This window comes from Idiotropiscis lumnitzeri, chromosome 12, assembly GCF_059441095.1.
Source record: "Idiotropiscis lumnitzeri isolate Australia: NSW breed Sydney's pygmy pipehorse chromosome 12, RoL_Ilum_1.0, whole genome shotgun sequence".
NCBI classification, from domain to species: domain Eukaryota; kingdom Metazoa; phylum Chordata; class Actinopteri; order Syngnathiformes; family Syngnathidae; genus Idiotropiscis; species Idiotropiscis lumnitzeri.
In genome coordinates this window covers 17,642,703-17,670,011 of record NC_142402.1, presented here as the reverse complement: position 1 = coordinate 17,670,011, position 27,309 = coordinate 17,642,703, and the positions used below count along the sequence as shown (strand labels likewise).

Here is a 27,309-nt window from a genome sequence, read left to right as displayed (position 1 = left end):
ATGCTGATACACGTTCACGTATGTATGTTCATTTAGCTTTTCTTACTGTTCCCACGTGCATCCATTTTTTTTTATCCCACAGTTTCTGTTTTGTCAGACTGTTCCTGAAGGCAACACGAGATTAGATAGATAGATAGATGGATAGATGGATAGATGGATAGATAGATAGATGGATGGATGGATGGATAGATAGATAGATAGATAGATACTGTTGTAAATATTAAATTCTATCGCTGCTGTATCATGGCTGGTGCTGATGTTGATGCTACGTCATGTGGTAGGGCTAGTCTTTGCCCTACGACTGGTCTGACAGGCGAGTCGACGGAGCATCCTGTTTATCTGCTCCCCCCTCCCTTTTCTTCCTCCTCTCTCCCCGTCACCCATTTGCCTCTTAATTGACACTAAACGCAGCCGGGCTCCCACCCTCCATCCATTCATCCAGTCAACAGTCCCTCCTTTCCCCGGACCGAGTGCGGTAGGGAAGGGAGGCTGTAAACTGACCGAACGCGCGGAGGAAGGCGGAGAGACCAAAATAGGAGCGGACGATTCCGTCTTCTGTTTCTCGCGCGACGCCATCGAGGTGAGAATTATTTTTCTTTTCCTTATTTTTTGAGGGGTGGGTGGGGTGACATATAACCGACTTGCATTCAATAAGGCGTCTGACTTTCGGTGGCGGGATGGCGGCGGTGGTTGTTGACGGAGGCCCGTTTGTGGATGTGACGACGTCGATTGGTTTGCTGCGTCAGAGCATCCAAAAGGACGACAAGAGACTTAAAGCCATCTGTGGCCAAATGTGCGGCACCTGCATATTATTGACGTGAATTAGTCATCGCAAACGCCGTCATGATGACGCAGTGTCTATAATGGAAGATTTCGGTTTGTGTTTGCGCGGCCTGTTTTTTTTTTAGGTGCGGCAAGATGGAGGAGGCGAGGAGGCAGAGCATCAGCCCGCCGCACAGACTGAAAAAAAAATACAATGGAAATGTCGCCTCGCTCGCTTCTGATCTTTGCAGATCATTTGCAAGATATAATCTGTAATTTTTTAATGTACATAATTCACGATTTACGCACAATAACTTGGAATGGTTGATCCTTGATTGAGCTCCCTTATTATTATTATTATTATTATTTTTTAAAGGTCAATCCAGGCAAACCGAGTAAACATTTTGAATGTTAATTTTAGTCATCACCTAGAGAGTGTGAATTTGAGGAAATTAACATGTCTTGTGGCAGCTGTGCTGAGGAAGATTGATTATCTAACGAGTGAATCAGCCATCGTTCAACGATTATAATTAAGAGCATGAATTAACATTTACTAGACTTTACGGCACGGTAGTTAGCATGATGGCCTCGCAATACAGAAGTGCAGGGTTTGATGTTCGTCTTTACCAGTTCAGGGTGTACCCCGTTTGTACCCAAAGACGGCTTGGACAGGCTCCAGCACACCCGCGACCCTCGTGAGGAGAAGCGGAACAGATAATGGATGGCTTGAGTACCACTTTAATATTCACATCTTGGTGATGAAAGCGTCACTCTCCCATCGGTCTCTCGTCGACTGACACTGACCGGAACGCCACTACTGCCGAGAGCGTCTCACTCATATAGTTGTCGTCTTTGCACATTTAGTGTCACCGTGAAAAAAAAGTTGACCGGGTTGTGTAGTTTTTTTTGACTTGCGTTTTCCTCCACTCCACAGAGATGCTTGCTTATCCCTAAAAATGACACTCCATCATCCTTAAATGTGACATTCAAAAGTATGAAAAACGCAACAACTTTCTCCACCTGTGCAGGTGTCCGGCGCGCACGCACCCACGCGTGTGTGTGTGTTTAGCCACACAACTTCTCAGCACTGCCGCCCACTCCCACAGCCGCAGGGAACATGGCCGGGGCGTCGGTAAAAGTGGCGGTGAGGGTCCGGCCCTTCAACTCCAGGGAGATGGCAAAAGACAGCAAGTGCATCATTCAGATGTCCGGAAACACCACAAGTGAGTCTCCGGCTCACTCACGCATGATTGATTGTTGGCCGTCTGACAACAGGGGCGGAGCTACACGGTGGCCAGGGTTGGCCACGTCCACCTGGGTCAGCCAATTTTTACTCAGCTACAGTGCTCGAAATATTTGAAGAGTCTGCCATTTTGTGTTTGGAGCAGCCATTTTGCACTCCGTCAATCCCCCCCACACAAACACACGCACACACACCGGAAAAGAGCTTGGGGAGGCACACATGCACCATGCTGGCATCTTCTAGGGAAACACAAAAGCTTCAGTCAGGACAGAGTGAGCGTCAAAGCTCTTTTTTTGTCATCACATCAGTGTCAGGGAATCCACAAGGCCGCCTTGTTCTCGTTTGGGACCGGGGGTCAGCTGATGCTGGAGGGAGGGGGGGAGTCGGCGTTTAGCGTTTCAGTGCTGTTGAGCCTGCCGCTGTTGTCGGGTGACCTGAGATGTTAAGTTGCACACTGTACAATGACAAAAAAGGGATTTCTGATTCTGATTCTGATTCTCTGATTCTGATTCTGATTCTGGGTGGGGGTTTTTTTGGGGGACAATTTTGCAAGCAAAACCGAGTCAAATGACGACAACCAAATGAAATGAAGCTTTGCTTGACTTTCTAATAAATTGTAATGCCTCCATGTTTTTCTTGATTGCAGCAATTCTCAACCCCAAACAGCCCAAAGAGAACAAGAGCTTCAACTTTGACTATTCCTACTGGTCTCACACCACGGTCAGTGCGAATAAACCGCCTCGACTTGCCACTTGCGCAGCACGTGACATATTAGCAATCTAAAATACATTTTCCACCTCGTGCGCAGCCCGAGGACATCAACTATGCGTCCCAGCTGCAAGTGTACAAGGACATCGGCGAGGAGATGCTGCTCCACGCTTTCGAAGGCTACAACGTGTGCATATTTGCGTACGGACAGACGGGAGCCGGCAAGAGCTACACCATGATGGGACGGCAGGAGAGCGACCAACAGGGCATCATACCTCTGGTAGGTACTCAAAATCTTTTTGGGATTTGAAATGGAGGGAGTGTGACTTCAATCAGACAAATGACACACTCCTTCTTTTTTTTCTAGCTATGTGAGGACCTTTTTACCAAGATCAGTGACAGCAATAATGACAACAGCATGTCATACTCTGTGGAGGTAAGTTTATGTGCAGCCCAGAATGATATACCTTAGAACAAATAGATTTTTTTTTTCTGTGTGGCTCAATCCAATTTGCTACTTGGTTCCAGGTGAGTTACATGGAAATCTACTGTGAGCGTGTGCGCGACTTGCTGAACCCCAAAAACAAAGGCAACCTGCGGGTAAGAGAGCACCCGTTAATGGGACCCTACGTGGAGGATTTGTCCAAGCTGGCCGTCACCTCTTACAACGACATCCAGGACCTGATGGACTCTGGGAACAAGGCCAGGTAACATTAAAGCCAAGTGGGGCGCACTGGCGGGGATAGGATTTTTTTTCCTTGGGTAGGGGAGGTGGATATCTCAGGGGGTCCTGGCCTGACACCTGGGAGGGTCCAAGCATATATCTGGGGGGAGGGGGACCACCACGATTTCAATGAATAGGGACCAAGGTGGCCTGCGAATAGCCAAAATCCATGATACATGGATGCCCATTGAAATGCATTGGCGGAAGGAAAAAGTTATTTTATGCATTATACATTTTTTAATTAATCAGCTGATTAATCGCTAATCAGTATTCTATTTTTTTTCTACCAAAAATTAGCAGCTGCCTATAACAATCTATATCGGCCGGGTGCTTGTAATTACACATTTACTACAGTAGGAGGCAGTGGCGCTCATTTAATTTCGTTTTTTTTTAAAATTCCAGGCAATTGATGCACTTTTAATCTTTTCTGTTGCACACAAATAATGCAAATAAAATTATGTATTTTTTTTTTATTCCAAGTTAATCTGTATTTGTTTCATTTTTGGGGGTTTTCCATAATTTGCAGGATACAATGTTATTAAGAGGTTTTCTTATCTAAAATTCATAGACTAATGATACTAATTGTCGTCACGTGGAGTGTTGGGGAGGGTCACATAATGTCCATTGGCGTGTAAGAATGTTTTAAAAATTGAAATTCTGCTTATGATGACTTGAGACTGTGTCATTTGTTTCCAGAACGGTCGCTGCAACAAATATGAATGAGACCAGCAGCCGCTCGCACGCCGTCTTTAACATCATCTTCACTCAGAAGAAACACGACTCGGAGAGTGAAAACACGTCCGAAAAGGTACCGAGGCCAACGTCGCTTTCTTCTTCTCAGTGTTTTATTCTTCAAACGCCTCACGTCTGGTCACAGGTGAGCAAAATCAGCCTGGTGGACCTGGCGGGTAGTGAGCGGGCCGACTCCACCGGCGCCAAAGGAACCAGACTGAAGGTAGAACGCGGCATTCCTGCTTCCATTATATGCTCTGTGAATTTTTGGTCCAGGTTGTTTGACTTTGAAATATTTTGGCGGCTTTAGGAAGGAGCCAACATCAACAAATCTCTGACCACGCTGGGAAAAGTTATCTCTGCTTTAGCTGAGCAAGTAGGTTGTCAACAAAGGGACAGTACAGTAGGGCTGAACGATTTATCGTTTTGGGTCCAACACATTTTTATCCCTAAAATCGTTCATCCTTAGCGTACCGTAATCAAACGGGGAGGGGGATTACTTTCAACCACTTGAAACATCTTCACTCATTCAATCCCATTGACGGCTATTTACGTCAAAATGTCCATTTATTTTGACCTATGCTGGCAGTGAATGTGTTTTAATAAAAACTGACGCTCTCTCTCTGCAGGACTCCGCCCCAAACAAGGTTAGTCCTCCAAAACATGACCAAGCCGTTTTATTTTAAGATCCATATTTGTGTTCAGCAACTAAATAGCACCCTTGAATGCGTGTAGAACAAAAAGAAGAAGAAGGTGGAGAGTTTCATCCCCTACAGAGACTCAGTCCTGACGTGGCTGCTCCGAGAGAACTTGGGTATGCGCGTCCAACGACAAACATTTGAACTGAAAACTGTTCAGCGATTACATTTTTTTTTTTTCTTTGCGTGTGGTTTTTAGGTGGAAACTCTCGCACCGCCATGGTGGCTGCGCTCAGCCCCGCTGACATCAACTACGATGAAACTCTCAGTACGCTCCGGTGAGAGAATCTCTCTTTTCAAAGTCAAAATAATTTTGCCTTTCGTTGCTGCTGGCAGAATCTTTGCATCTTGAAAATTACTTTTTTTTCTATTGCGCTCCAAAATCAACACAAATGCACCCCAAAATCCTGTTCAATCGCTTATTTAGTAAAAAAAAAAAAAAAAAAAAAGAAAAATCAAAGTCTGCATTGATGCTGAGCTCCCGACCAGACAAAAAGCCTTTCATTCTTTACAAAATCTTGCGAGCAGCTTTCTTTATATCATCACAAACTCGTTCTCAAAGGTCTTAGAGCCACGAGTGATGCAATAAATACAATTACAAGCTGACGAAGCACTTCTAGTTCCATTTCTAACAAAACGGCCGTACTGAAATGTGTCAAACCTTTTTTTTTTTTTTTTACATTTCATTCTTGAGGCGGCATAATGCTGCACGGCTCCCACGATGAAGAGATACATCATCAAGATATTTTTAACACATCGTCATTTTTTTTTTTTTCCTCCGCTGGGCATCGACGATATCACTCTCGTCCTCCATTTTTTTTTTTTTTTTTTTTTTTTATGTAGCCCTGTTTTATGTTCCCTCCTTTTCCAGGTACGCCGACCGCGCCAAGCAGATCCGCTGCAACGCCGTCATTAACGAAGACCCAAACAACCGTCTGGTGCGCGAGTTGAAAGAGGAGGTGGCCCGCCTCAAAGACTTGCTGTACGCTCAAGGCCTGGGCGACATCATTGAGAGTGAGTGGAGCTGAGTTATTTTCAACAAACACGTTTGCGCGCTTGCAACGTGCTTGCAGCTTGACGATTAAGACGTGAGACTTCCTTCTGACTCGCGTGTGTGAGATGGGATAAAAAGGACACTTTGGAGTCTTAAGTGTTTTCCTCCTCTTCTGTCCTGTCAGCGAATCGATGCGGCGCTCCGGTCCTCAGCGCTTTACAACGTGTGTATAAGACGAGCACGCCTGCGCTTTGCAAGTCCAAAAAAAAAAAAAAATAAATCCCCACCATCCTCCACACCAGAGAGCAAAATAACACGACACAAATCGGTCATGCTCCAAATGGTTTTTCTGAATTTGGACACTCCTGTTCACTCGATACACATTCTAATGACATCGAATTTTGCCTTTTCAAAGACAATGACTCTCATTTTTATTTTCAGAAACTTATTAATTGATCCCTCCAGCCTGTGAATTTTGAGCTATTGTGATATTTCTACGGCCTTCTAAATCGAAACGAGGCTTAGAATGTTCAGAAGAGCTCCGAGTATTTTTCAAATCATGTTACGTCAACAAGATCTGGTTTTGGAGCTCATTCGATTGTGCGCTTGTATTTAATGTTTGAGTCTTTAGTGAGGCGTTGCCAGGAGTTGGTTGTTTTGCATCTTCTGCGTGTGGAGAGCGACGCTTCGGAGCGTGCGTGCGTGCGTCGTCCAGGACTGACTAGCACGTACCGTGGAACCGAAAGTGACTCTTATGAATCCTCAGGCTGCGGTTGACTTGCTTGAGTGCGCTGTAAAAAAATGGGGAGTGAGCTTCACTTGTAAAAAAAGAAAAATGTTTTCTTGTCAAATTTACTTAAAATTTCTACGTGAAAAAACTTGACTGGGATTTTTCAAGGAAAAATCGCTGGCCATTTTTTTTACAGTGTGCTGTTTTCTTTCTCACTCACACGCCGAGTACGGACGGGTGACAAATTATTGGAAAGCAATGAATGAGTCGGTGCAGGCAGCAAGATTTCACTTTTTATTTTTGCTTTTTAAATTGCTGCAATTTGCTTGATTTCTCCAGATTTTGTTGCGATTTAAAAAAAAAAAAAAAAACCGATTTAATCTAGAAAATCGAGTGATCGCCTCGCCCTGTTTTTTTTTTTACGTCGAGTTGCGTAGCCATCAATCAGGACATATTTGTGGACGTTTTTTTTTAGGATGAATGGTAATTTAAAACACTTCAAAGTGATGTTTTCCTTTAACTTGTCATTTGTTTGTCTGTATGTGTCATTGTGTGAAAGTAGGTGGGGAAAAAAAAATAAAAATTTTTTTTTTAGGTCATCTGTCCTTTTGCAATGGCTTTGGTACGATCCACTATTCAATTTATTTGAGCTTTCTCTTCTTCTTTTCTATTCCTCCCTCTTGTACCCCCTTCGTTTGCTTCCTCTTATTACTCTGCGTAACCCCCTCGTCCCCCCCGATGTTTCTCCTCAACGATTGTCCTTTCCCACCTCCCGTCCATCCGTCCGTCCGTCCATCTCTTTCTGACAGACCTGTGCGATTACAAGAACTTTGTGAATGATCGCCAGGCTGTCAATCAAAGGGGTGATCTCTCCACAGTGACCAATGCCATGACGGGCATGAGCCCCTCCCCCTCGCTGTCGGCCATGTCCAGTCGCGCCGCCTCCATCAGCAACCTGCACGATCGCATTTTCAGCCCGGCCAGCGAGGAGGCCATCGAGAGGCTCAAGGTAGGCCGGATGGAAGCCTGAAACGGGACGACGAGAATGCAATCTTGATTTGCAAATGCCACAACTTTTTTTTTTTTTTTTTTAAATTCGATTTTTTTTTTTTTAAATTCGATTTTTTATTTTTTTTTGCAAGAAAAAAATGAAGCAAGCTTCATATACGCCACTGCGAAATTATTTTTTTAATGAGAATTTTAGAAATGAGTTTGAAATGAATTAAACCGTTTTTATTATATTATTGATGCCATGTACGGGGTAAACCAGTGGTTCTCAAATGGGGGTACTTGAAAGAACTCCAAGGTGTACGTGAGAGTTTAAATAAAACAAACAAACATGCAAAAATCCTTAAAAATAATTATTGAATTAAAATATAAGATCATAAATGAATATTATGTTCAGTAGGTTATTCAATATCATAACCCCCCCAACCTAGAATGGTTCGACCCAACTTGCCATCTCTCGTTACCTGTCAATCAGTCAATAAATGATGTTTTTCGCAGGTGGTTTACTCGACATGATGTGATGTATTTGTTTTCCTCAATAGGAAACAGAGAAAATCATTGCAGAACTCAATGAAACTTGGGAAGAGAAACTACGGCGTACTGAGGCCATTCGCATGGAGAGGTTAGTCCAATTCTTTAGTTTTACGCTGCTTGCCACAAATCGGACACAAGGCAGTGAAAGAAAAAAAAAAACAACATCAAATTGAGTCATTTCCGAATCATATTCATAATCGCATCTCAAAATGTGTGACTGTGTTTGTGCAGAGAGGCCCTCCTGGCTGAGATGGGCGTCGCCATGAGAGAAGACGGAGGCACTGTTGGCGTTTTCTCCCCGAAAAAGGTCAAAATTTTTACTTAATACAAACTAAGCCCAAATCTGAATGTCCAATTTTTTTGGGGTTGTTTTAGACGCCGCATCTGGTCAACCTAAACGAGGACCCGCTGATGTCCGAATGTCTCCTGTACTACATTAAAGACGGCATCACAAAGTAAGCTGTCTTTTATTATTCGTCCTTTTGAGATTTTGTACGTCTTGCTTCAATTAATGTTTGCTCCGCCTCCTTAGGGTTGGTCGCGAGGACGCCAAGGCGCGACAGGACATCGTACTCAGTGGGCATTTCATCCGCGATGAGCACTGCACCTTCAGTAGCACCACAGGCCCTCAGGGTGAAGGTGGCTGGATTTATTCTCTTACTAAAATGTCAACTGTCGCGACTCATATGACTGGGTTTACACTGCAGGTTCAAATGACGTTTTTGTGGCCGTGAATTATTTCCGTGTCCCGTGATTTGGGCTGCACGATATTGAGAAAACACACAATATGCCATATGGATGTTGCGATGTCGATATTGCGATATTTAACATGTAAGGGCTGCTCCATTATGAAAGAATATTAATCATGATTATTTTAGTAATGATTGAAATAACGATTATCAAACGATTACTTTTGTGGGGGAACAAAACAAAAATTGCTCATTTAAATATTTAAAGACAAATTAAATATTTTGAAACACTATAATTATGTAAGTACCATTTGTATTGGATTATTTTTAAAACTAATTATTTTGAAGTAAACGGTGCAAATTCAAGTACCGAAAGAAATTACTTTTTTATTACCAAATAAAAGAAGTTTTTTTTTTTTTTCCCATGCGGAAAATAAGCAATAATGTCCAACTATTGGGTGGTGATATGAATTTAAGTTTGCACATGACTGCTCAAATTCAGATAATAGCATACAACTCCGTTAGAAATTTTTTTGCATGTCTTTGTGAAATGCATAATATCGCGATATTGGTATTTTTCATTATGACATTTTTTTGGGTCATTACATAGGTATAAACCATAAATAAGCATATAATGCCCACTTCAATCCATATTGTGGCCTCTTATCCCTGGTGAATTAGATTTTAGTCTGAAGATCCCATAATTTTTTTTTTCTATTTTCAACAAGTGAGTTTTGGTCACGTTTTGCAAACGTCATAGAATTTAATGCATGTCATCATCTGTGCGTATGATTCAAATTTTCATATAATGCATGTCATTCGACAGGCTGTGTGGTTCTGGAGCCATGCGAGGACGCGGAGACGTACGTCAACGGGAAGCGAGTCACGTCGCCCACGGTGCTGCGCTCAGGTGACACTGCAAAAAATTTTTTAAAATATAAATAAATTGATGAATGGAATTTTTGCAAAATGTTCCGCCAATAGAAAATGAAAAGTTGACTTGGCAAATGTGGCGCAATTTAGGCAACCGCATCATCATGGGCAAGAGTCACGTGTTTCGCTTCAACGACCCCGAGCAGGCCCGGCTGGAGCGCGAGAGGACGCCGTGCGCCGAGACGCCGGTGGAGCCCGTCGACTGGGCCTTCGCTCAGAGGGAGCTGCTGGAGAAGCAAGGCATCGATATGAAGCAGGAGATGGAGCAGAGGTGCGAGATGATGACCTGCGTCACAAATAAGAATTTTAATAATGGAAAAATGTTTTTTTGCAGACTTCAGGAGCTTGAGGATCAGTATCGTAAAGAAAGAGAAGAAGCCAGTATCTTGCTTGAGCAACAGAGGCTGGTAAGCAAAAGCTTCATAAGCGTCATTAGAACATCTTTTACAGCCTTTTCTATCAGTGGCGGGCTTCGCAGTCCACACGTTGGCCTTCAGTGAAGTCTTTCTTGGTCTGACTTGAGGGAAGAATCTGAAAGCTTAGAGAAAAAGCAAAAAAAAAAAGAGAGAAAAAATTATGAAATCTGCCTGGCAACACAAGCTAGCCGAATTCTGATTGGATAAAAACACACATAAAAATACAACGTAATATGGCACGAATGTGAATAATTATAAATATAATGTAAAAATATTATATGATTATTACATAATTATTATAATTATATCATATTATAAAATCATTATGATGAATACGATTATGATTTATTGATCGTGTCAAGCGAGCAGTGAAGGCCTTGATCACCTACCTCTGTTTTTTTATGTACTTTTTAAAAAAAATTTTCTCTTTCAAGGACTATGAGAGTAAACTGGAGGCTCTCCAGAAGCAGGTGGACTCGCGCTACCTGGAGTCACCCGAAGAAGAAGAGGAACCGGAGGAAGAAGGTGACGTTAGCAGTCGAGCTAGCAGAACTAATTCAAATGTTCAGTCTTTCATTTCTATTTTGATTTCTATTTCCCTCTCCAGTGCCGTGGACCAAGCGTGAGACGGAACTGGCTCTGTGGGCCTTCCGCAAGTGGCGCTTCTACCAGTTCACCTCGCTGCGGGATCTCCTTTGGGGCAACGCTATCTTCCTCAAGGAGGCCAACGCCATAAGTGTGGAGCTGAAGAAGAAGGTGCGGGAAACTGAAAATAATTCCATTTGATTTACTCGAAACAGAAGCAGATGAAACACCCGACACCACAAGAGGATCGCACAGGATCATCTTTTAAAGATATTTGATCATCAGTTCCTCTGATGACTTTGAATGGAAGCAAAGAAAAATGCTGAAAAATCACTCGGCATGATCTTTTCGAGACTAAATTCAACTCGATTTTCTTATAGTATCTGCTTGAACAAAATTTTCCGTTTATGAATTAAAACTAATCTGACAATATCTTTAGGTCCAGTTCCAGTTTGTCCTCCTGACGGACACGCTGTATTCCCCCCTGCCTCCCGACTTGCTGCCCTCCAGCGAGACCAAAGAGCGGGAGAGGCGACCGTTCCCGCGCACCATCGTGGCCGTTGAAGTGCAGGACCAAAAGAACGGCGCCACGCATTACTGGACTCTGGAGAAGCTCAGGTACTCGTGGAGTTGACCTCTACGCGGATTCCATTCCTTTGGAATTGCTTTCCTTCTGAATTTCTACGAAATTCTACCACATTGGCAAAGTCATAATTCCACAAAATATTGTATCGCGCACACGTTAATAACAACCATGACAAATCCGTGAGGGTTTCGTGACTCCCTGTAGGCAGAGGCTGGACCTGATGAGAGAAATGTACGATCGGGCCGCAGAGCTCCCGAGTAGCGCCGTGGAGGATTGTGACCACGCCCTCACCGGCGGAGACCCCTTTTACGACCGCTTCCCGTGGTTCCGTCTGGTTGGCAGGTGAGTAGATGTTCTCCATTGATAGCCGTAAAAGCAATTGCCTCTATTTCTTTATTCGGCGCATTACATGCGCAAGGTCGCTCATTGTGCTCAACATAATTGAAAATGCAACATTGAAAAGAGTTCAAGACATTTAAAAGCAAAGTAAAGAATTCAAATCAGAAAGGCCTACAGACCAAGAATATTTCACAAGTGTGACCATCATTTGTTTAATGCTAACTTGAGGCTCATTTTTTTTTATCAAACTCATCATAATATTGTTTCATTTTTCAGCGTGTTTTCCCTTTTAGTCATTTATTTGTTCATTTACCTATTTTATTATTTATTTATTATTTATTATTTATTATTTATTATTTATTATTTATTATTATTATTTACTTATTGTTTATTATTTATTTATTGTTTATTATTTATTTATTATTTATTTATTATTTATTTATTATTTATTTATTATTTATTTATTATTTATTTATTATTTATTTATTATTTATTTATTATTTATTATTTATTTTGCTTGACAAAGTAAAGGTGCACCCCAGGGGGGAAAAAGGCAAAGTAAAGAATTGAAATTAGTTTACTTTACGACAGTTATTAACTTTAACCTGAATTAAAAAGCATTTCCGTTTCAGGCCTGACGTCACTTCTGTTGGCAGTTTATTCCATTTGCATGCAGCATAGCAGCTAAATGCTGCTTCACCATGTTTGCTTTCACTAATTCCCACCACGTTTCTGTTCCATTCGTATTTATTTGATGGGAAGGATTACGATTTTGTCCGATCTTCCACAGGGCGTTTGTGTACTTGAGCAACCTGCTGTATCCTGTTCCATTGGTGCATCGTGTGGCCATCGTCAGCGAGAAGGGCGAAGTCAAGGGTTTCCTCCGAGTGGCTGTGCAGGCAATTTCAGGTGAGGAAAAAAAAAAAAAGGAAAAGTGTGTTTTGTACATAGAGCTCATTTTGAGGCTTGTTTTGTCTTCGTAGCGGATGAAGAAGCTCCGGATTATGGTTCTGGTGTGAGACAATCCGGCATGGCCAAGATCTCCTTCGAAGATAAACAGTTTGAAAAGGTGAACTCTTTTGCAGGTTCAAGTTAGAGGCGAGAAAAAAGGGATTGTCGAGATAAAATTGTAAAATAAAAAGCTGACTATTTTTCTAAACACAAAAACATTTTTTTAATTTATATATATTGTCATATATTTATTTATGTATATTTATTTAGATTAAAATAATAATCCTACAAATAAAGTTGTACATTTATTTATTCAAATTGAATACTTTCGATAATGAGGTCTTTTTTTTCTTTTTTATTACAGGCCAAACTATTTGGGAGAATTTTTGTAAGAAAAAAAAAAAGTGCTATATTAAAACATCATCTGAGCAAATAATTTTGATTGACGCCAGGTAGGAAGTGAACAATATGCAACTACACTGAACAACACTGAGAGGTGTTAATATTGATCTTAAATATTTTCCCGCCTTCAAGCAATTAAATATCGCAGCAAAAGGTTTCAGTGATAGTGCCGGAATATATAACTATTTATGAATCTTTTGTCCTTTTTTTTTTTTTTTTTTTTTCCCTCCTCCAGTTCCAGACCGAGTCGTGTCCACCAGTCGCTCTTTCCCACTCCAACGGCTCCCAGGAGGAACTTCGCATTGTGGAAGGAGAAGGTCAAAATGCCGAAGTGGGAATCTCTGCAGACGAAGTCAACAACAACACGTGTGAAGGTGAGAGAAAGCGCTCAGTCGAGCGACGCGTGGCGTCTGAGTGCTTTTTTAAAAATTTTTTATTGTCGGGCTCGTGTAGCTACCCCGGAACCTCCACCAAGCCCCGTGAAGAGCTCAGGACCGGCTCTGGACCTCCCTTTGGATCTCTCGCCAGAGAAGGTTTTGTCCCACCTGAAGATAGGCAGCACCTTCACCTTCAGAGTCACCGTCTTGCAGGCCTCCAGCATCTCGGCCGAGTACGCCGACATCTTCTGCCAGTTCAAGTGAGTGCACTGCGCTCTTGCAAAAAAAAAAAAAAAAAAAGTGTTTGTTTGAGCCGTTTGTGTTTTACTATTTTTTCTTTTTCTTTTTTTATTTATTTATTTTTTTTACGGCTCTTAAACTTCACCAAGACTGAATTGACAAATTGTGGCTCGATGAAACCAAAGAAGGACGAATAAACCTGACTTTTGTTGTCTCAGCTTCATCCACCGCCACGACGAAGCCTTTTCCACCGAGCCGCTGAAGAACACTGGCAGGGGGCCGCCACTTGGCTTCTACCATGTGCAAAATGTGAGAACACATTCTCAGTGATAAACAAACAAACTTCCGTTTACCTCGCCAGTATAAGATACAAGACCAGTTGTGACTTTCTTCCCTCAGATCTCAGTGGAGGTGACCAAGTCATTCGTGGAGTACATCAAGACCCAGCCCATCGTCTTTGAGGTGTTTGGTCACTATCAGAAGCAACCTTTCCCACTCCTCTGCAAGGATCTGATCAGGTCCGGCTTTACTGGGTCAACATTTTTAAGATGCGCAAAAAAAGTTCCCGCATTGATGATTTTTGTGCTTTTCAGTCCACTGAGACCTTCCAGAAGGCAGTTCCCCAGAGTGATGCCTTTGTCCAAACCAGGTGAGCTGCACATTCATACTCTAACATCTTTGTAGGCAAGAAGCCGTATTAACGCAAGTGTTGGTCCCGCCGCAGGCACGACAAACGCAACTAGTTTTCTTCATACGGGTTTAATGAAGCCATCGAATCTCCATTGTGCTGTAAAAACTGTACACAAATAATAATACAATTTCCACTAGTTATTAACAGTTAATAACTAGGTAATAACAACATAAAACAAATGGCTGCACAAGTAGCTCACAATTTCACTTGGTGACAATAATATCATAAAGGAAAAAAAATACCTCGTTAGCTGCACCTGTAAAAAATGATCTTTAATATCCTCCCTGCCACCCGAAAGCTTTTTTCACTGCCATTGACGGATATAGAAATCATGAAGCGCATTATTTTCACCTGGGCTGCTTCCATTCGACTAAAATGTTTTTGCCTTGATGCTCCACTCAAGTCGGAAAAAATGAGCGTATTTCCTCTTTGAGAAGCTCATCTTGCTCTCGCCTCGACTGAATAAATCGATACACGCCCACAATGCGTCTTGCTCGTCTGTTTTACAGCAGTTTGCACGGCTCGCTGTCAGTAAGTGGCCAGCAATGAATGAAGTTATCGAGTAATATTTTAACGCTAACTGAGTTTCTCTATTGAAAAAGTACCGCGATGAAATTTCATTTATTGCCAAAAGGAACTGGGTTGTAATAACTGTGTACTAGTAACTCATTACTGCCCTACACAGATCCTCATCCAGATTGCAATTCACGTTGTACTCATTTCCCAAGGTTTCCGCTCAACCCTCAAGTGCACAAGTGATCTCGAATTTCGACGTATGACTGTTCAAGTTGTGTAAAGTGTTAATAATTCATCAGCTCTGTGGAGGGGATGCTGTGGTTACCACATACGTATGGCTAAGCGTTTCCAGATAGTGGAGGTTTTTGACCTGAACTTGCAGATAATCAATGTACAGTGTATGAAATGCGTAAAAAAAAAAAAAAAAAAGCGCTGACACTATCAGTGATCTTAAACCAGAGAAAACTTTGCATCTTAAATGACCCCAGGAGGTTGGTATTATCATATCTGTTGACTAATCCGGCACGTGGATCTCCGTTCGTATCTGTTAACTAAAGATTCGCAACCGCTGCGCATGGCAAGAGTGTCGGGTGTGCGGTGGGAAATTTTCCAGTATTACATAATTGTAAAAGCCTCCTCTCTGTCCATTTTCAAAACTCATTTGTAGACACATTTTTCGACTCAACATGAGACTGTCGCTGTTCTTCTGGTATCGATTGTTTATATTTTAATTTGTGTTCAGACGTCGCGTGTCTTTTCTGTTCCAGTGCCGGCCACCAAGCTCAGCACTCTTACCCGTTCCGCCGCCGGGCCGTGTCACTCCAAATATGACCTCATGGTCTTCTTTGAGATCTGTGAGCTGGAAGCCAGCGGAGAGTGAGTTTGCGCTCCTTCACTTTCAAATGTCAAATGCTTTATTATTTGTCATTGCAGATTTTTGTTTGGCGGCACGGTCGAACATGCAAACTCTGCACAGGAAGGTCGGGGCTGGAATCGAACCCTCGACCTCTGCACTGTGAGGCAGACATGCTAAGCGGTCGCCCGCCGTGCCGCCCTATGCAAATTATTTTTTATAATAAGTTAATTGTAGTTTTAAAACAAATAATTTAATTAAATATATGTATTAAATTAATTAAAGATTAAATAATAAAATAGAAAATAAATATGATATTAAATAAAAAAAAAAATACAAATATTATATAACTAAAAAATGAATATCAAATTAAATTAAAAAAAATTATAAATAAAAAATATATTTGTAAAATTGTTCATTTTATTAATATTTTTATTTCCTTATTTACAACAAATCAATTAACTGATTATTTATTGAGCTATATTAATAAAAAATTAATAGTTAGTTAATAGTTGACCAATGGTTGAATGAATGCAAAAAAAAATAAATAAAGAAAGAAAAAAAAACTGTTGATACTGCAAACGCTCGTTGGGTCGGATTTCAAAACGCGTCAGGCTGAACTTGAACATGACCTTTGACACGTGTGGCTTTGTCTTCCTGTCTCTAGTTACATCCCAGCTGTTGTCGACCACCGAGGCGGGATGCCCTGCCATGGCACGTACCTCCTTCATCAGGTCCGAACACATCAGAATGATAATTGCAGCTGCCTATTTTTGGATCGCATTCAAACCGATGATCTGGTTATTGTGCGAGCGTGTTTTTCACCGTAATCAACTTGTTGCTTCTTCACGACCCTGCAGGGTATTCAACGGAGAATCACAGTCACCATCGCTCATGAAAACGGGCACGACATTGAGTGGAAAGAGGTGAAGGAGCTGGTGATTGGTGAGTCGACCGAAAAATGTCATCTCAAACGTTTTAAGTTTTTTTTTCCCCCTCTGCGCCAATTGGAAAAAAAAAAATATTTGGCATTTCTTCCAACCCAGGTCGCATCCGAAACACGCCGGAGGCTGACGAGACCATCATAGACCCCAACATCCTCTCCCTGAACATTCTGTCTTGTGGATATTTCTGGCCGAAACATGACGACAAGTATGCATTTAATGACGAGGAAACCTATTTTTGCTTTCACAGTGCTTCACTTTGAGCATATTTCTTATTCCAAAATCCTGTCGTTGCTCACTTTCCCCCCCCCAATTAATTTTCACGGCACATTTCGAGCTGCATCATAACGTAGCGTGAATAAGTGAAGACCCAGGAATATTTTGTGAGGTTACGATCAGTGAATAGAACTTTTGACATTTCACCTTCTAATAATCTGCTTCTAATTTTCTTTCCATTTGTTTTGCATGAATCTTTTAACATTTCCTTTCCTATTTCTTTCTTCCCGACTGGCAGCGTCTCCTTGGGAGTCGATCATAGGTATTTCTTTTCCTGTCTGACTGATTTCTTGCAAGCGGTCTGACCTCATTTCTTCTTTCCAAACCATCCACGCGGAATATTAACCCCGATTTTCCTGACGGCAGAACCTTCTACCGCTTCGGGGCGGCGTGGGACAGCTCCATGCACAACTCCCTGCTCCTGAATCGAGTTACGCCTTACGGAGAGAAGATCTACATCACCCTCTCGGCCTATTTGGAGGTAACGTCGACTCACCCGCCAACCCGATGTGAGGACAAACGCTGTCGAGGAAAAGAGACGCGTTTGTATTGTGCTGCGTATCTTTTTAACCAGATGGAGAACTGCACTCAGCCGACGGTCATCACCAAAGATTTCTGCATGGTGTTCTACTCCCGCGACGCCAAACTTCCCGCGTCCCGTTCCATCCGGAACCTCTTCAGCACCGGCTGCCTCCGACCTTCGGAGAGGTTGAGATTGCTTACGAGTGCCCGACTTGCATCGTTTTTTTTTTTTTAATTGCACTGTGTAACCCCCCCCCCCCCCACAGCAACCGTGTCACCGGCGTCTACGAGGTGACTCTCTGCTACGTGGCTGACAACGGGAGTCCAGGTAAAAGTTTGTGCAAATCAACCAAGTCATTTTATTTTATATGAAAGCATTTTTTTAATTTTTTTTTTATTCAGGAATGCAGCGGCGTCGCAGGCGAGTGCTGGACACTTCGGTGGCGTACGTCCGAGGGGAGGAGAACTTGGCTGGGTGGCGGCCTCGCAGTGACAGCCTCATTTTGGACCACCAGTGGGAGCTGGAGAAGCTTAGCTTACTTCAAGATGTGAGTTCAGCGGCGAACACGCGTGCAATCGGCAACACGTTGAAGGCGAATCAAGTCGGCAACTGCCCTCTGAAAGATTCCCCCCCGAGTGATTTTCCTTCCTGATCAACGTATTACGATACAACTTAAGTTAAAGTTTATGGGAATGATAGCGCTGCAGTATGTCCGGTTAGAATATAATATTGAGAAAATTTCAGAAAAATGGTAAATGTCAGCGAAAAAGTGGTTAAATTGCCCCTGGTCGTCATGGTGACGGAAACACTATTCAGCAAAAAATTGCATGGATTTTTAAATATTTTTTTTATTTAATGTAGCAGGTGAAATCTAGGTTTGGTTACATTAGCCACTTATATGAAATAACTTCTACTTTTACCCCAGTATGTTATGTATTAACATAGACACTTTGAGTTCTGAAACGTACAAGTCGCAAGCAAAGATGATGAAATAATTTGATTCAAATGGAGAGTTTGTCAAATAAAAGAGGGTCGATAACCCAGCCTTGCGGAATGCCCAAAATTCATTGTGGATCCTCTGATGATCACAACAAGTGCATTTATATTTATTTTTAAGACGACTGTTCAAATGTTTTTTTTTTGAATTACCAATGAAGTCATATGCAACTATGCAATCAGTACTTTATTCAGCCAGAATGAGATTTGAATAATGCATTTTTAACGCGCATATACGGCATGGTCTTAAGGTGGAGAAAACCCGGCATTACCTGCTACTGAGGGAGAAGTTGGAGGCCACCCTGCTGGCCGGCCAGGACGCTCTCCTCAAGGGCGGCGACATCAGCGACTTTGCCAAGAGTCCCGTCCACAGGCAGAGTCCCGCCGGCAGTCCAGCACTGGACAGCCCCAACCAGAGGCAGAGGGAGCTGGCTGCCAAGGTGAGGCCTCGGCAACTCACCTCATCCAGCCACTTGTTGGACATTTAACAGTCATTTTTCTTTTTGAAAAAAATGTCTTTCCAGTGTCTGCGTCTTCTGATGCACACCTTCAACAGGGACTACAGCCAGGTGAGCAGCAGTGCCAGTGAGAGCAAGGTGAGCCCCTGCCCAAACCCTTTAATCCGGCCCGTAATCCCCTCGGAAAACGTTCAATGAACAAGCCCTGCTCTCCATTCGATTTCGTTTTTTCCTTTTATTTAAAATCATCTTTTAATAGTTTTTATTTTTTTTCCTCATCATCTTGTCGCCACGCTCTATTCCTATTATTAGATGATCCTGTATTGGCTCTTTACAGAACAATATTCTGTTTGATTTTATAATACCTTTATTAGGAAATAATTATGATTTTCAGTTTTTTTGTTTTTTTTTGGGATGGACCACGTGTGACAAGTCCAGTTCAAATATGCATTTTAAAGCATGTGAGAAAAACAAATGGGGAAAAAAAGGGGACAAATTATGGCAAATTTGCTTTTTAAAAGCTGGTTGATAACCACTCGGTCTTCGGATCGGCCGCCCGTCCTTCAAATGTGAAATTAAACAACAATAAGTGAATCCTTTTGTTGTTGGACAATTATTGAAATATTTCAGTGAACAAGCGCTTCTCAATTTAGCTCAAATGTAACATCACAATATGACTCTGCTAATCATGTCAAACCCAAAATGTAAACTAAGCTGCATTTACTTTCATTTAATATTCAGTGTTAGTGTTGGCTAACAGTGTTAGATTCTGAAAAGAATAAAGTCACCTGAAGTATTTTTTTTTTTTTTTGAGAGACGAGCCCTTGAGAATAGCGTGTTGTTGAATATCTTTGCCTTAGATCAGCCCGTTTAGCTCGATGCGAACAAACAATGCAAAATGCCACAGATGGGCTAACGCATCGCATCAGTGTAGCCATGTTGGATCCCTTAAGGAATGAATAATTTAACCCAACGAGTGCAGCAGCACATGTATAGGGACAATAAAGAAATACTTCGACATATATATATATATATATATATATTCTTCATCCACTGGGGCGAATGACTACTGTTACTGCAATTAACTGAGGACTTTTGACAGGCTCCATCGATCTCCATGTGTCTGTACAATGCTGCCTCCTGGTGGCCAAGGCGCACGTACCAAAAGGGGCGACACACCGTCCATTGAATTCAACAAAAATGATGTTGGTAAAAGCATGAGCCGTTTTATTACACCACCGAAGCGTTTTAAATGGTCAAAGAATGGCATAATGTGTCTCCTTGAACGTCACGTGCCGTTTATTAGCATACACTAATGATGAGAATATTTTTTTTCAACTTCATCCTGACCTCCAAAGTAACGCATCAATTTGAAAGAATGCTTAGCGCCGTGTTTGGCTTCCTTCTAACCTTCCATGTTACTCCTGCATGGCCATTTTAACACCACCCAAGGGGCTCTTAGATAAGCCACACAGTACGAATTGCGACAAGTTGAGCAATTTTTCAATTGCTGGCGTGTGTGTTTGCGTATGTGCCGTGTTGTCCCCGCGTGTGCGATCCTCTCCATGCGTGTCCGTGTGTTCCTGAAGCTCTCCGAGATATCGGCGTCGCTCATGCGGGAGGCGTCCGTGTCCACGTTGAGCACGCTCACGCCGTCTTCCACCTGCCCTTCGCTGATCGAGGGACACTTCGATATCAGGTGTGCGACTTTTTTTTTTACCAAACGCAAATCGTCACATTATTGATTCCAATTATTCTCAAATGCAAATTTATTTCGAAATTTTTAGTGGTTCGGAAAATTGTAAATGTCATCTTTCTGTAAAATTGAAAACATTTCTCAAAACTTATTTCATATATTATAATTAGTTTTTTAATGCTTAACTAGAATCCAGTTGACTGTAAAGTTTACGGAACCGACTCGTCGGTGCAACTTATTCTCCGCAATTAACTAGAAAAACCTCATATTCCCTTTCTTTGTGCTCAAGCAAAAGCAGTAACAAAATTGCTTTGGCGCCACCTGGTGGCATCTTGGTGTCAAGCACGTATGTTCTCATTTATCTCGCAGACACTCTGAGCCCGGTTCCGGAGCGTCCACCCCTGATCTGGACCCGTTCAGCCCGGTGGACAGAAAGAAAGCTCTCAAAGGCTGCAGCTTTGTTCCGGACATACAGGAGATACGAGTCAGGTCGGGAGAATTGCACGCATGCACGCGCTTGTTTGGCCTTCAGCATATTTGCAGTTATAGAAACATTCAGTACTACACAAAAAAACAGCATGTGGATCAGCTCACAATATTTATTATCTAATAATATGACAGAAACAAAAATCATACCCGCTTGAGATGCCTTTTATGGGCAGCGTCGCTCTGACCAACCAGAGGGCTACAAAAATGTCGAAATGCAGAGGTTATTGTTGACTCTGAGAAGAAATCTGATTGGTTAGGAATTAATAAATAAAAATAAATCTGTCCCATTACAAATAGTTAAATTTTCCTGAGTCAGCAGTGCTGATCCTGAAGGCCCTGGGCTGATTATGTTGCCATGGCAACACACACCAGCCAAAATATTGATTGGCCCCAAAACAAAAAATAAAAAATCAAACTGAAATGAAGGGAATATACTTTTATGAAATACAATTTCATGGAACAAATTTCTTCTGACAATTTCATGAACAATTTTTGCCAACATAATGCACAGCCCAATCGTGTCCAAGAAGGGCTACCTCCACTTTCTGGAGCCCCACGCCAGCGGCTGGGTGAAACGCTACGTGGTGGTGCGCCGGCCCTACGTTTACCTGTACCGCAGCGAGAGGGACAGCGTGGAACGAGCCGTCATCAACTTGTCGTCAGCCAAGGTGGAATACAGCGAAGACAAGCAGACCTTGCTGCGGGTACGAGCCGAAAGCGTCGAAATTAAGTGAGGGCCTGCGAAATGAACGGCGCCACTGACTCGGGCTCTTTTCCCACTCCTGTCCGCAGACTCCGAACACGTTTGCCGTGTGCACCGAGCATCGTGGGATTCTGCTTCAAGCCAACAATGACAAAGAGATGCACGACTGGCTTTATGCTTTCAATCCTCTGTTGGCGGGAACCATCAGGTGAGCGTTGAAAGTTGAAATCAAATCGACTGGAATTGGATGACCGGGAATTTGCTTTCTCAAACCAAAATGGCCGACTGAAAGGTTGTCCTTTTTTTCCTGCACCTTGTCCTGATGGATATGTCCATTGATTTTTGTGTCAATAAGAGAAACTGGTTTTGCTCATTTTGTCAAAATTTCAAAATGGCTTCCTTCGATTTTTTTATTATTTTTTTATTTTTTATTTTATTGATTTTTTTTTTTTCAAAGTTTCGAAAAAAAATACCAAATGGAAATGGTTTCTTCAAACCAAAATGGCTGACGACATTATAATTTTTGGCTGGGTCCTTGAGCCTTTTTATTTTTTTAGACATGTACACCAAATTTCTTGGCTAATCAGCCTTTTTTTTCCAAGAATGGGCCCATTTTTTTTTTTAAAAGCAAAATAATCCAACTTTGACTGCGTGCACCCTCACATCAACTACCTTCGGCAAAATACGTTTAGCGTCATCCATTTGTACCAAATCCTGAGTAGGAGGCCCTGGAATTCGCCCAAACCAAAATGACGGACTTTCTGTTTTTTCACATGTGCACTCGCCAAGCTGCAAGATTCCAAATTCTGTCTGACTTCACCGCATTAAATCCTTCCTTAACTCCATCAAATCCTCAACTTTTCTTTTGTTCCCGCAGGTCCAAATTATCCCGAAGAAAGTCGGTCCAGTCGGCGCCGGTGGCCCAGAGGATGTGAGCCGCCTTTTTGAAAACGAGCAACCCGATCCGATCTAAACTCCGCCAACTCTCTTCTCTTACATAAACCACTTTCTCAATGTACTGAACATGTTACCAAGCTGCATGTCGTGCGACAACGCCGTGTACAGTCCGGTCATCTTCCTTTGTCGTTAGCAAACTGTGTGCTTCTTTCTGTACACAGCGCCACCCGGTGGGGGGGAGGTTCCTGTGCGCGACCGTAGCGCTAGTTTGCGTATTCGATTGCATTGTACACGTTTTTGCTTCGGAGGTGTCACGATACATGTAATACTAGTTCAAGTATCTTGCGGCTAGACAAAGATGGAAAGTCGTTTCAGCATTTATTCGAATATCTAGTGGATAGCACACTTATTTGATATTTTTTTTTCCCGCTACAAGTGCGACATTTGGTCGACTATTATGCAATTAAACCTTGTTAGTAGACTACTTTGCAAAACTAGTAATTTACAGGTCCAACTTGTCGGCATGTGGCAAAAACTAGTAGCCTTCTGAACCCTACTAGTAGCACTAATACCAACTAGGAGTTTTGCCTCACAAGTTGTTGACCTACTAGTATGTTCAAAATCCTACAAGTGCTCGGAAATGTCATACAGGAGTGGTGAAAAAAACTTGTGAGACACGTTAGATTTACTAGTGCACTTGAAGTCATTTCAGCATTTTTTCATATAAGTCAGCCAAAAGTGTCACTCGTGGTGGAGGAAATGTTACTAGTAAGCCGAATTGTACGACTACTATCCGTGAGATAAATTTTACTAGTTTGCATTTAGCGCTTCACTACTAGTACGAGCACGCATGTCAATAGTACACAGTTATGCCTCACTAGTAGCATGTAGTTGGCCTCCTGCTATGCCAAATTTGTACTTTAGTGCAGAAATGTGGTGGACACAATTGGTACTAGTTCGATTCAGTGCGCTGAATGGTTCCTGGCAGACCGAGAGTGTACTAGTGCACGGCCCTTAAGATGAATTTCCAGTAAACGCTCAAGCGGCTTTCCATGTCAGGTGTAAATTAGGACCAAAGGGTCAATTGTTCTACCGTTATTTTCTATTTTCCCTCAGAAAAATCACGTATTACAACACCCCGGCCTTTAAGAAAAAAAACGAAAGATAATCCCTGGTGCGTATTATCACAAAATTATTTATTGTGGCATCATGTTTTGCGTTATTTGTGAAGGAATTACCGAACAATTGAGCTGCACGGCACTTTATCGTCCTTTTTGAGTTGTTGCGTTGCCAAAGCTTTTTTTGTTTTATTGTTTGCGTGTAGTTTGCACGTCATCCTCAACTTTATTGCATCAAGATGGAAAAGGGTACACACATACCGATAATCAAGATGATTATCGGATGTCTCTAAAGGATTATCTTGATGATCAATTATCCTGTGGTGTGGATTGTGTTGAGTGATTTTTTTTTTTTTTTTTTACCCCCTTCTCATCTGCTTGGGTAAAACATTCAGGGCCATCAAGCGTGAATGTTAAACCTGTTCAATATTTACGATAGCGATTGTCGGATGTTTTGTGACGTATTTGGTGTTTTGCGTTGGTCATTTTGACGACACCACACAGTCTGAGATCGTACGTGGCGATTTTTGTCAAACTCGAAAACGATTTTCATTCGATAATCGGCACTCGTGTGCGTCGTACTCTTGTAGTGCGTGGCGCACCTCAGGCGGATGTCGGAAAAAACTATTTCTGACACACCGCACACCACGGAATAACCGCTTTAGATAATCGTCCAAAAACATCAGATGATCAGCCCGCTTTTGACTCAGGTTGAAAGGAGCGAAAAATGATCACATTCGGCCCGATTATCACGATGTGTGTAACCCCTGCTCATGATGTTAAACATTTGTTTGTGCGTTCCCTGCTCGGCGAAAACCCAATTTAAGCGATTGGTTTTTGACATGTGACATATTCCAGTGAATATCCTCACATTGTCGTACGTTGTGCTCGCCCGTGACATCCACGGTGTTCCTCGAAATCTTTCGTAAGCTAAATCAAACTTGTTTGCATTGTCGCTGTTCTAACGCTTGATAATTTGCATATTATGGGATGGTTTGCACTTGTTTTGAACGTGACCATGCCAGTTTTTGCTAACTTATTGAGCCAAGGCACGTAGTTTAAATTGGGGGGGGGGGGGGAATTGCACCCAACATAAAGGCCATAAAAGATAGATTTTCGCTTTTGGGCAGAATCCTAAAAAAAAAAAAAAAAACCCTGATCAGTTTAATAAGCAGAAATAACTTCCCTTCATGGCTGATGCATGACAGCGACCCATTTTTACCAAAACTGTCGTACTCAAATATTTCTAACGTTACTATTCTCACTCCCTATTAAAAAAAACAAAAAAACACGTCAGTCTTGAGGCGACGTAATGCAGCACGGCTCCCGCGATCGAAAGAAGAGGCGGAGTTTTGCAGCACGCCTCAGTCAGTTCAAGCGTTACGAGATTTGTCCTCAAGCCATTTTTAACCCTTTCTATTGGTTAATAATGCGGAAGAATAATTGACCACACGACTGACCGATTGCATTGATTTGTGGGGTGAAAAAAAGGAAATTAAATTGCTCTCATTTTCGTCTGACGGCGACGATATAGAAAATCGGGAATTTGCACACAAATGTTTTTTTGCTGTCACGTGACATCGCTGGCGCAGACACGAGCAACGATACGTGATGTGTCGTAAGTGGATGGGAATTTGAAGTGCAATCGGAGCGTTTCGCGGGCCACATGGTTGGCAATCGCTGCACTGAGATGACCCCCCCCCCCAAAAAAAAAAAACAACAAAATGACATTTTAATCAGGACAAAGAAACGGGGACATTTTATTTGCCAACCATTTTGTCTTTTATCTTGCATGCTACAGGCCAGCCAACCTGTTTAGTCGTGCAGCCTGATGGGAACTCGTGCAAATACCAAACTTCCCCAAAAAATGTCATTTGTGCATGTTTCGGGTCATCTCGGTCGCCTTTTCTTGCTTTTGGGCCCAAGTGTTTATTTTGATCATGTGGAAGATGGAACGAGACGATTTATTTATGACTATTTCTTTTCGACTCGGGCCGAGCTTTTTTCCCGATCCGCTTATATACAGATACATATTAAAAGTGACTCGCTGTCGTGTGCCTGGGCAACGCTCTCGTCAGAGAAATTGACTTTGAAATTTGATCAAATCTTCTCGAAATTGTCCTGAGGTTTGTATTCGAGGGAATATTCTCTTTGCGTGGATTCATTTCACAAAGCTGACCTCTGTGACATCATTTTTGGACACTGTATACATTTGTGTGAACTGTGAGCTTTGCTTCATGTCGGGCTGCTTCTTTCGAGTCGGATCCAAGCATGCGGGTCCACATTGTAGTCCTCCTTCCTCTTTCTCCTCCTGCCTCAAAAAGTTGGGCGGGAAAGTTTAGTCACTCCCCAATCTTTGTAATGGACCGTCCATTCTGACTATGTCTTGTATATAAATGATGACATGCGGTGTGTGTGTGGGGGGGGGGGTCTCTTGGAGCTCTTTTCTGTCCATCACTAATGAGGATATCAATATTCATAACCAGTCTTGCAGGGTGATCGTGGATCGTTTTTTTTTCTTTTTATTTATTTATTTTTTTCCTCTTTTGTCCACGTCGTAATCTCACTTTTATCTTGTAACTTGTCAAAAGCTTAAAAAAAAAAAAAAAACATCTGAATAAATGCGTGTTCAAATGTATGCTCACACAGTTGTATTGTTGTTGTTGTCAGTAAAAGGTCAGGAAGGTCATCAAGCGTCAACGTTTGGGACTAATGGCCGGCGGGTTGAATATTTCCTTAAATTTCATGATACATTTGTGATTTCTATCATTCATTTTCTTTTGGGAATCCTTTGGAACATACAAATAATTACCATTTATGTGTCCCTAAATGTAGTTTTGACACTGATTGCCAAAATGTCTTTTCTTATTTTTCTGGTGCATCAAGTTTTGGAGGTAATTGCATTTTTTGTTTTAACTTTAAGAACTTTCCAAAAATTCCACATTTTGCCGAACCGAACCCTTCGTTCATAAATATTCCCCCAAAAAATCTTACTATATTATATGTTGGATTATTATAATTATTATAATTATTATTATTATTATTATTATTATTATGAAAATCTGATGTGCTCAAGAAAAAAATAAGATACCATTCAGAACCAGACCGTAAAAAAATAATCTGCAAAGGTTTACTTGCATCGCTGATTTAAAAAATGTAGAAATATATTGACCACTGTTTTATATCATTACATTTAATTTAAATAATTTTTTAAATTCATTTTTTGATTTAATTAATTTTAAAAATATATTATTCTTTATGTTGCATACTTTTACTTTGACAAGTGGATACACTGGCTACTGCATATTAAAATTTAAATTTGGTTGATTTCATGACTGATTTAACTGGCTTCCTGAATGATGTCGTGATCTAATCGTTTAATTATGTCTGAGTCACTCTTTTTTAATTTTTTTATTTATTCATTTATTTATTTATTATTATAATTTTTTTTTTACTGCGGCCCTGTTCAACATGACCAAGTAGGCTGAGGGAAGATCC

The 27,309-nt window shown here is 41.8% G+C and overlaps 1 protein-coding gene across 4 annotated transcripts; it reads left to right on the top strand.

Moving 5' to 3' along the window:
* Nucleotides 1-270: 270 nt before the first annotated feature.
* Nucleotides 271-26,455, top strand: kif1ab (kinesin family member 1Ab). 4 transcript variants are annotated; one of them, XM_088310309.1, is made up of 48 exons: nucleotides 272-580; nucleotides 1,791-1,985; nucleotides 2,652-2,725; nucleotides 2,814-2,993; nucleotides 3,081-3,149; nucleotides 3,242-3,420; nucleotides 4,134-4,245; nucleotides 4,315-4,392; nucleotides 4,480-4,545; nucleotides 4,799-4,816; nucleotides 4,905-4,983; nucleotides 5,067-5,145; nucleotides 5,739-5,881; nucleotides 7,401-7,600; nucleotides 8,142-8,221; nucleotides 8,365-8,440; nucleotides 8,509-8,588; nucleotides 8,666-8,772; nucleotides 9,649-9,732; nucleotides 9,846-10,026; nucleotides 10,090-10,162; nucleotides 10,606-10,696; nucleotides 10,779-10,927; nucleotides 11,196-11,374; nucleotides 11,547-11,684; nucleotides 12,472-12,590; nucleotides 12,665-12,750; nucleotides 13,270-13,408; nucleotides 13,488-13,671; nucleotides 13,870-13,960; nucleotides 14,051-14,169; nucleotides 14,245-14,300; nucleotides 15,626-15,734; nucleotides 16,379-16,445; nucleotides 16,572-16,656; nucleotides 16,758-16,863; nucleotides 17,170-17,193; nucleotides 17,298-17,412; nucleotides 17,506-17,639; nucleotides 17,720-17,781; nucleotides 17,856-18,001; nucleotides 18,702-18,890; nucleotides 18,975-19,046; nucleotides 20,498-20,607; nucleotides 20,974-21,093; nucleotides 21,605-21,797; nucleotides 21,886-22,004; nucleotides 22,674-26,455. In XM_088310309.1, the coding sequence occupies exons 2-48, from the start codon at nucleotides 1,880-1,882 to the stop codon at nucleotides 22,729-22,731; spliced, it is 5,124 nt and encodes a 1,707-aa protein (XP_088166435.1). In that variant the 5' UTR covers nucleotides 272-580; nucleotides 1,791-1,879; the 3' UTR covers nucleotides 22,732-26,455. The 4 variants fall into 4 exon arrangements, with proteins under 4 accessions (XP_088166438.1, XP_088166436.1, XP_088166435.1 ...); XM_088310311.1 differs by having other exon boundaries at nucleotides 273-580; nucleotides 7,470-7,600; XM_088310312.1 differs by lacking the exon at nucleotides 17,170-17,193 and having other exon boundaries at nucleotides 271-580; nucleotides 7,470-7,600.
* Nucleotides 26,456-27,309: the final 854 nt, after the last annotated feature.

Bases quoted from the DNA above. Each gene is read 5' to 3' on its own strand.
- kif1ab (XM_088310309.1), top strand. From the start codon at position 1,880: ATGGCCGGGGCGTCGGTAAAAGTGGCGGTGAGGGTCCGGCCCTTCAAC. The intron at 2,726-2,813 runs GTCAGTGCGAAT...CCTCGTGCGCAG, and splicing joins CCTACTGGTCTCACACCACG to CCCGAGGACATCAACTATGC. The intron at 14,301-15,625 runs GTGAGCTGCACA...TTTCTGTTCCAG, and splicing joins GATGCCTTTGTCCAAACCAG to TGCCGGCCACCAAGCTCAGC.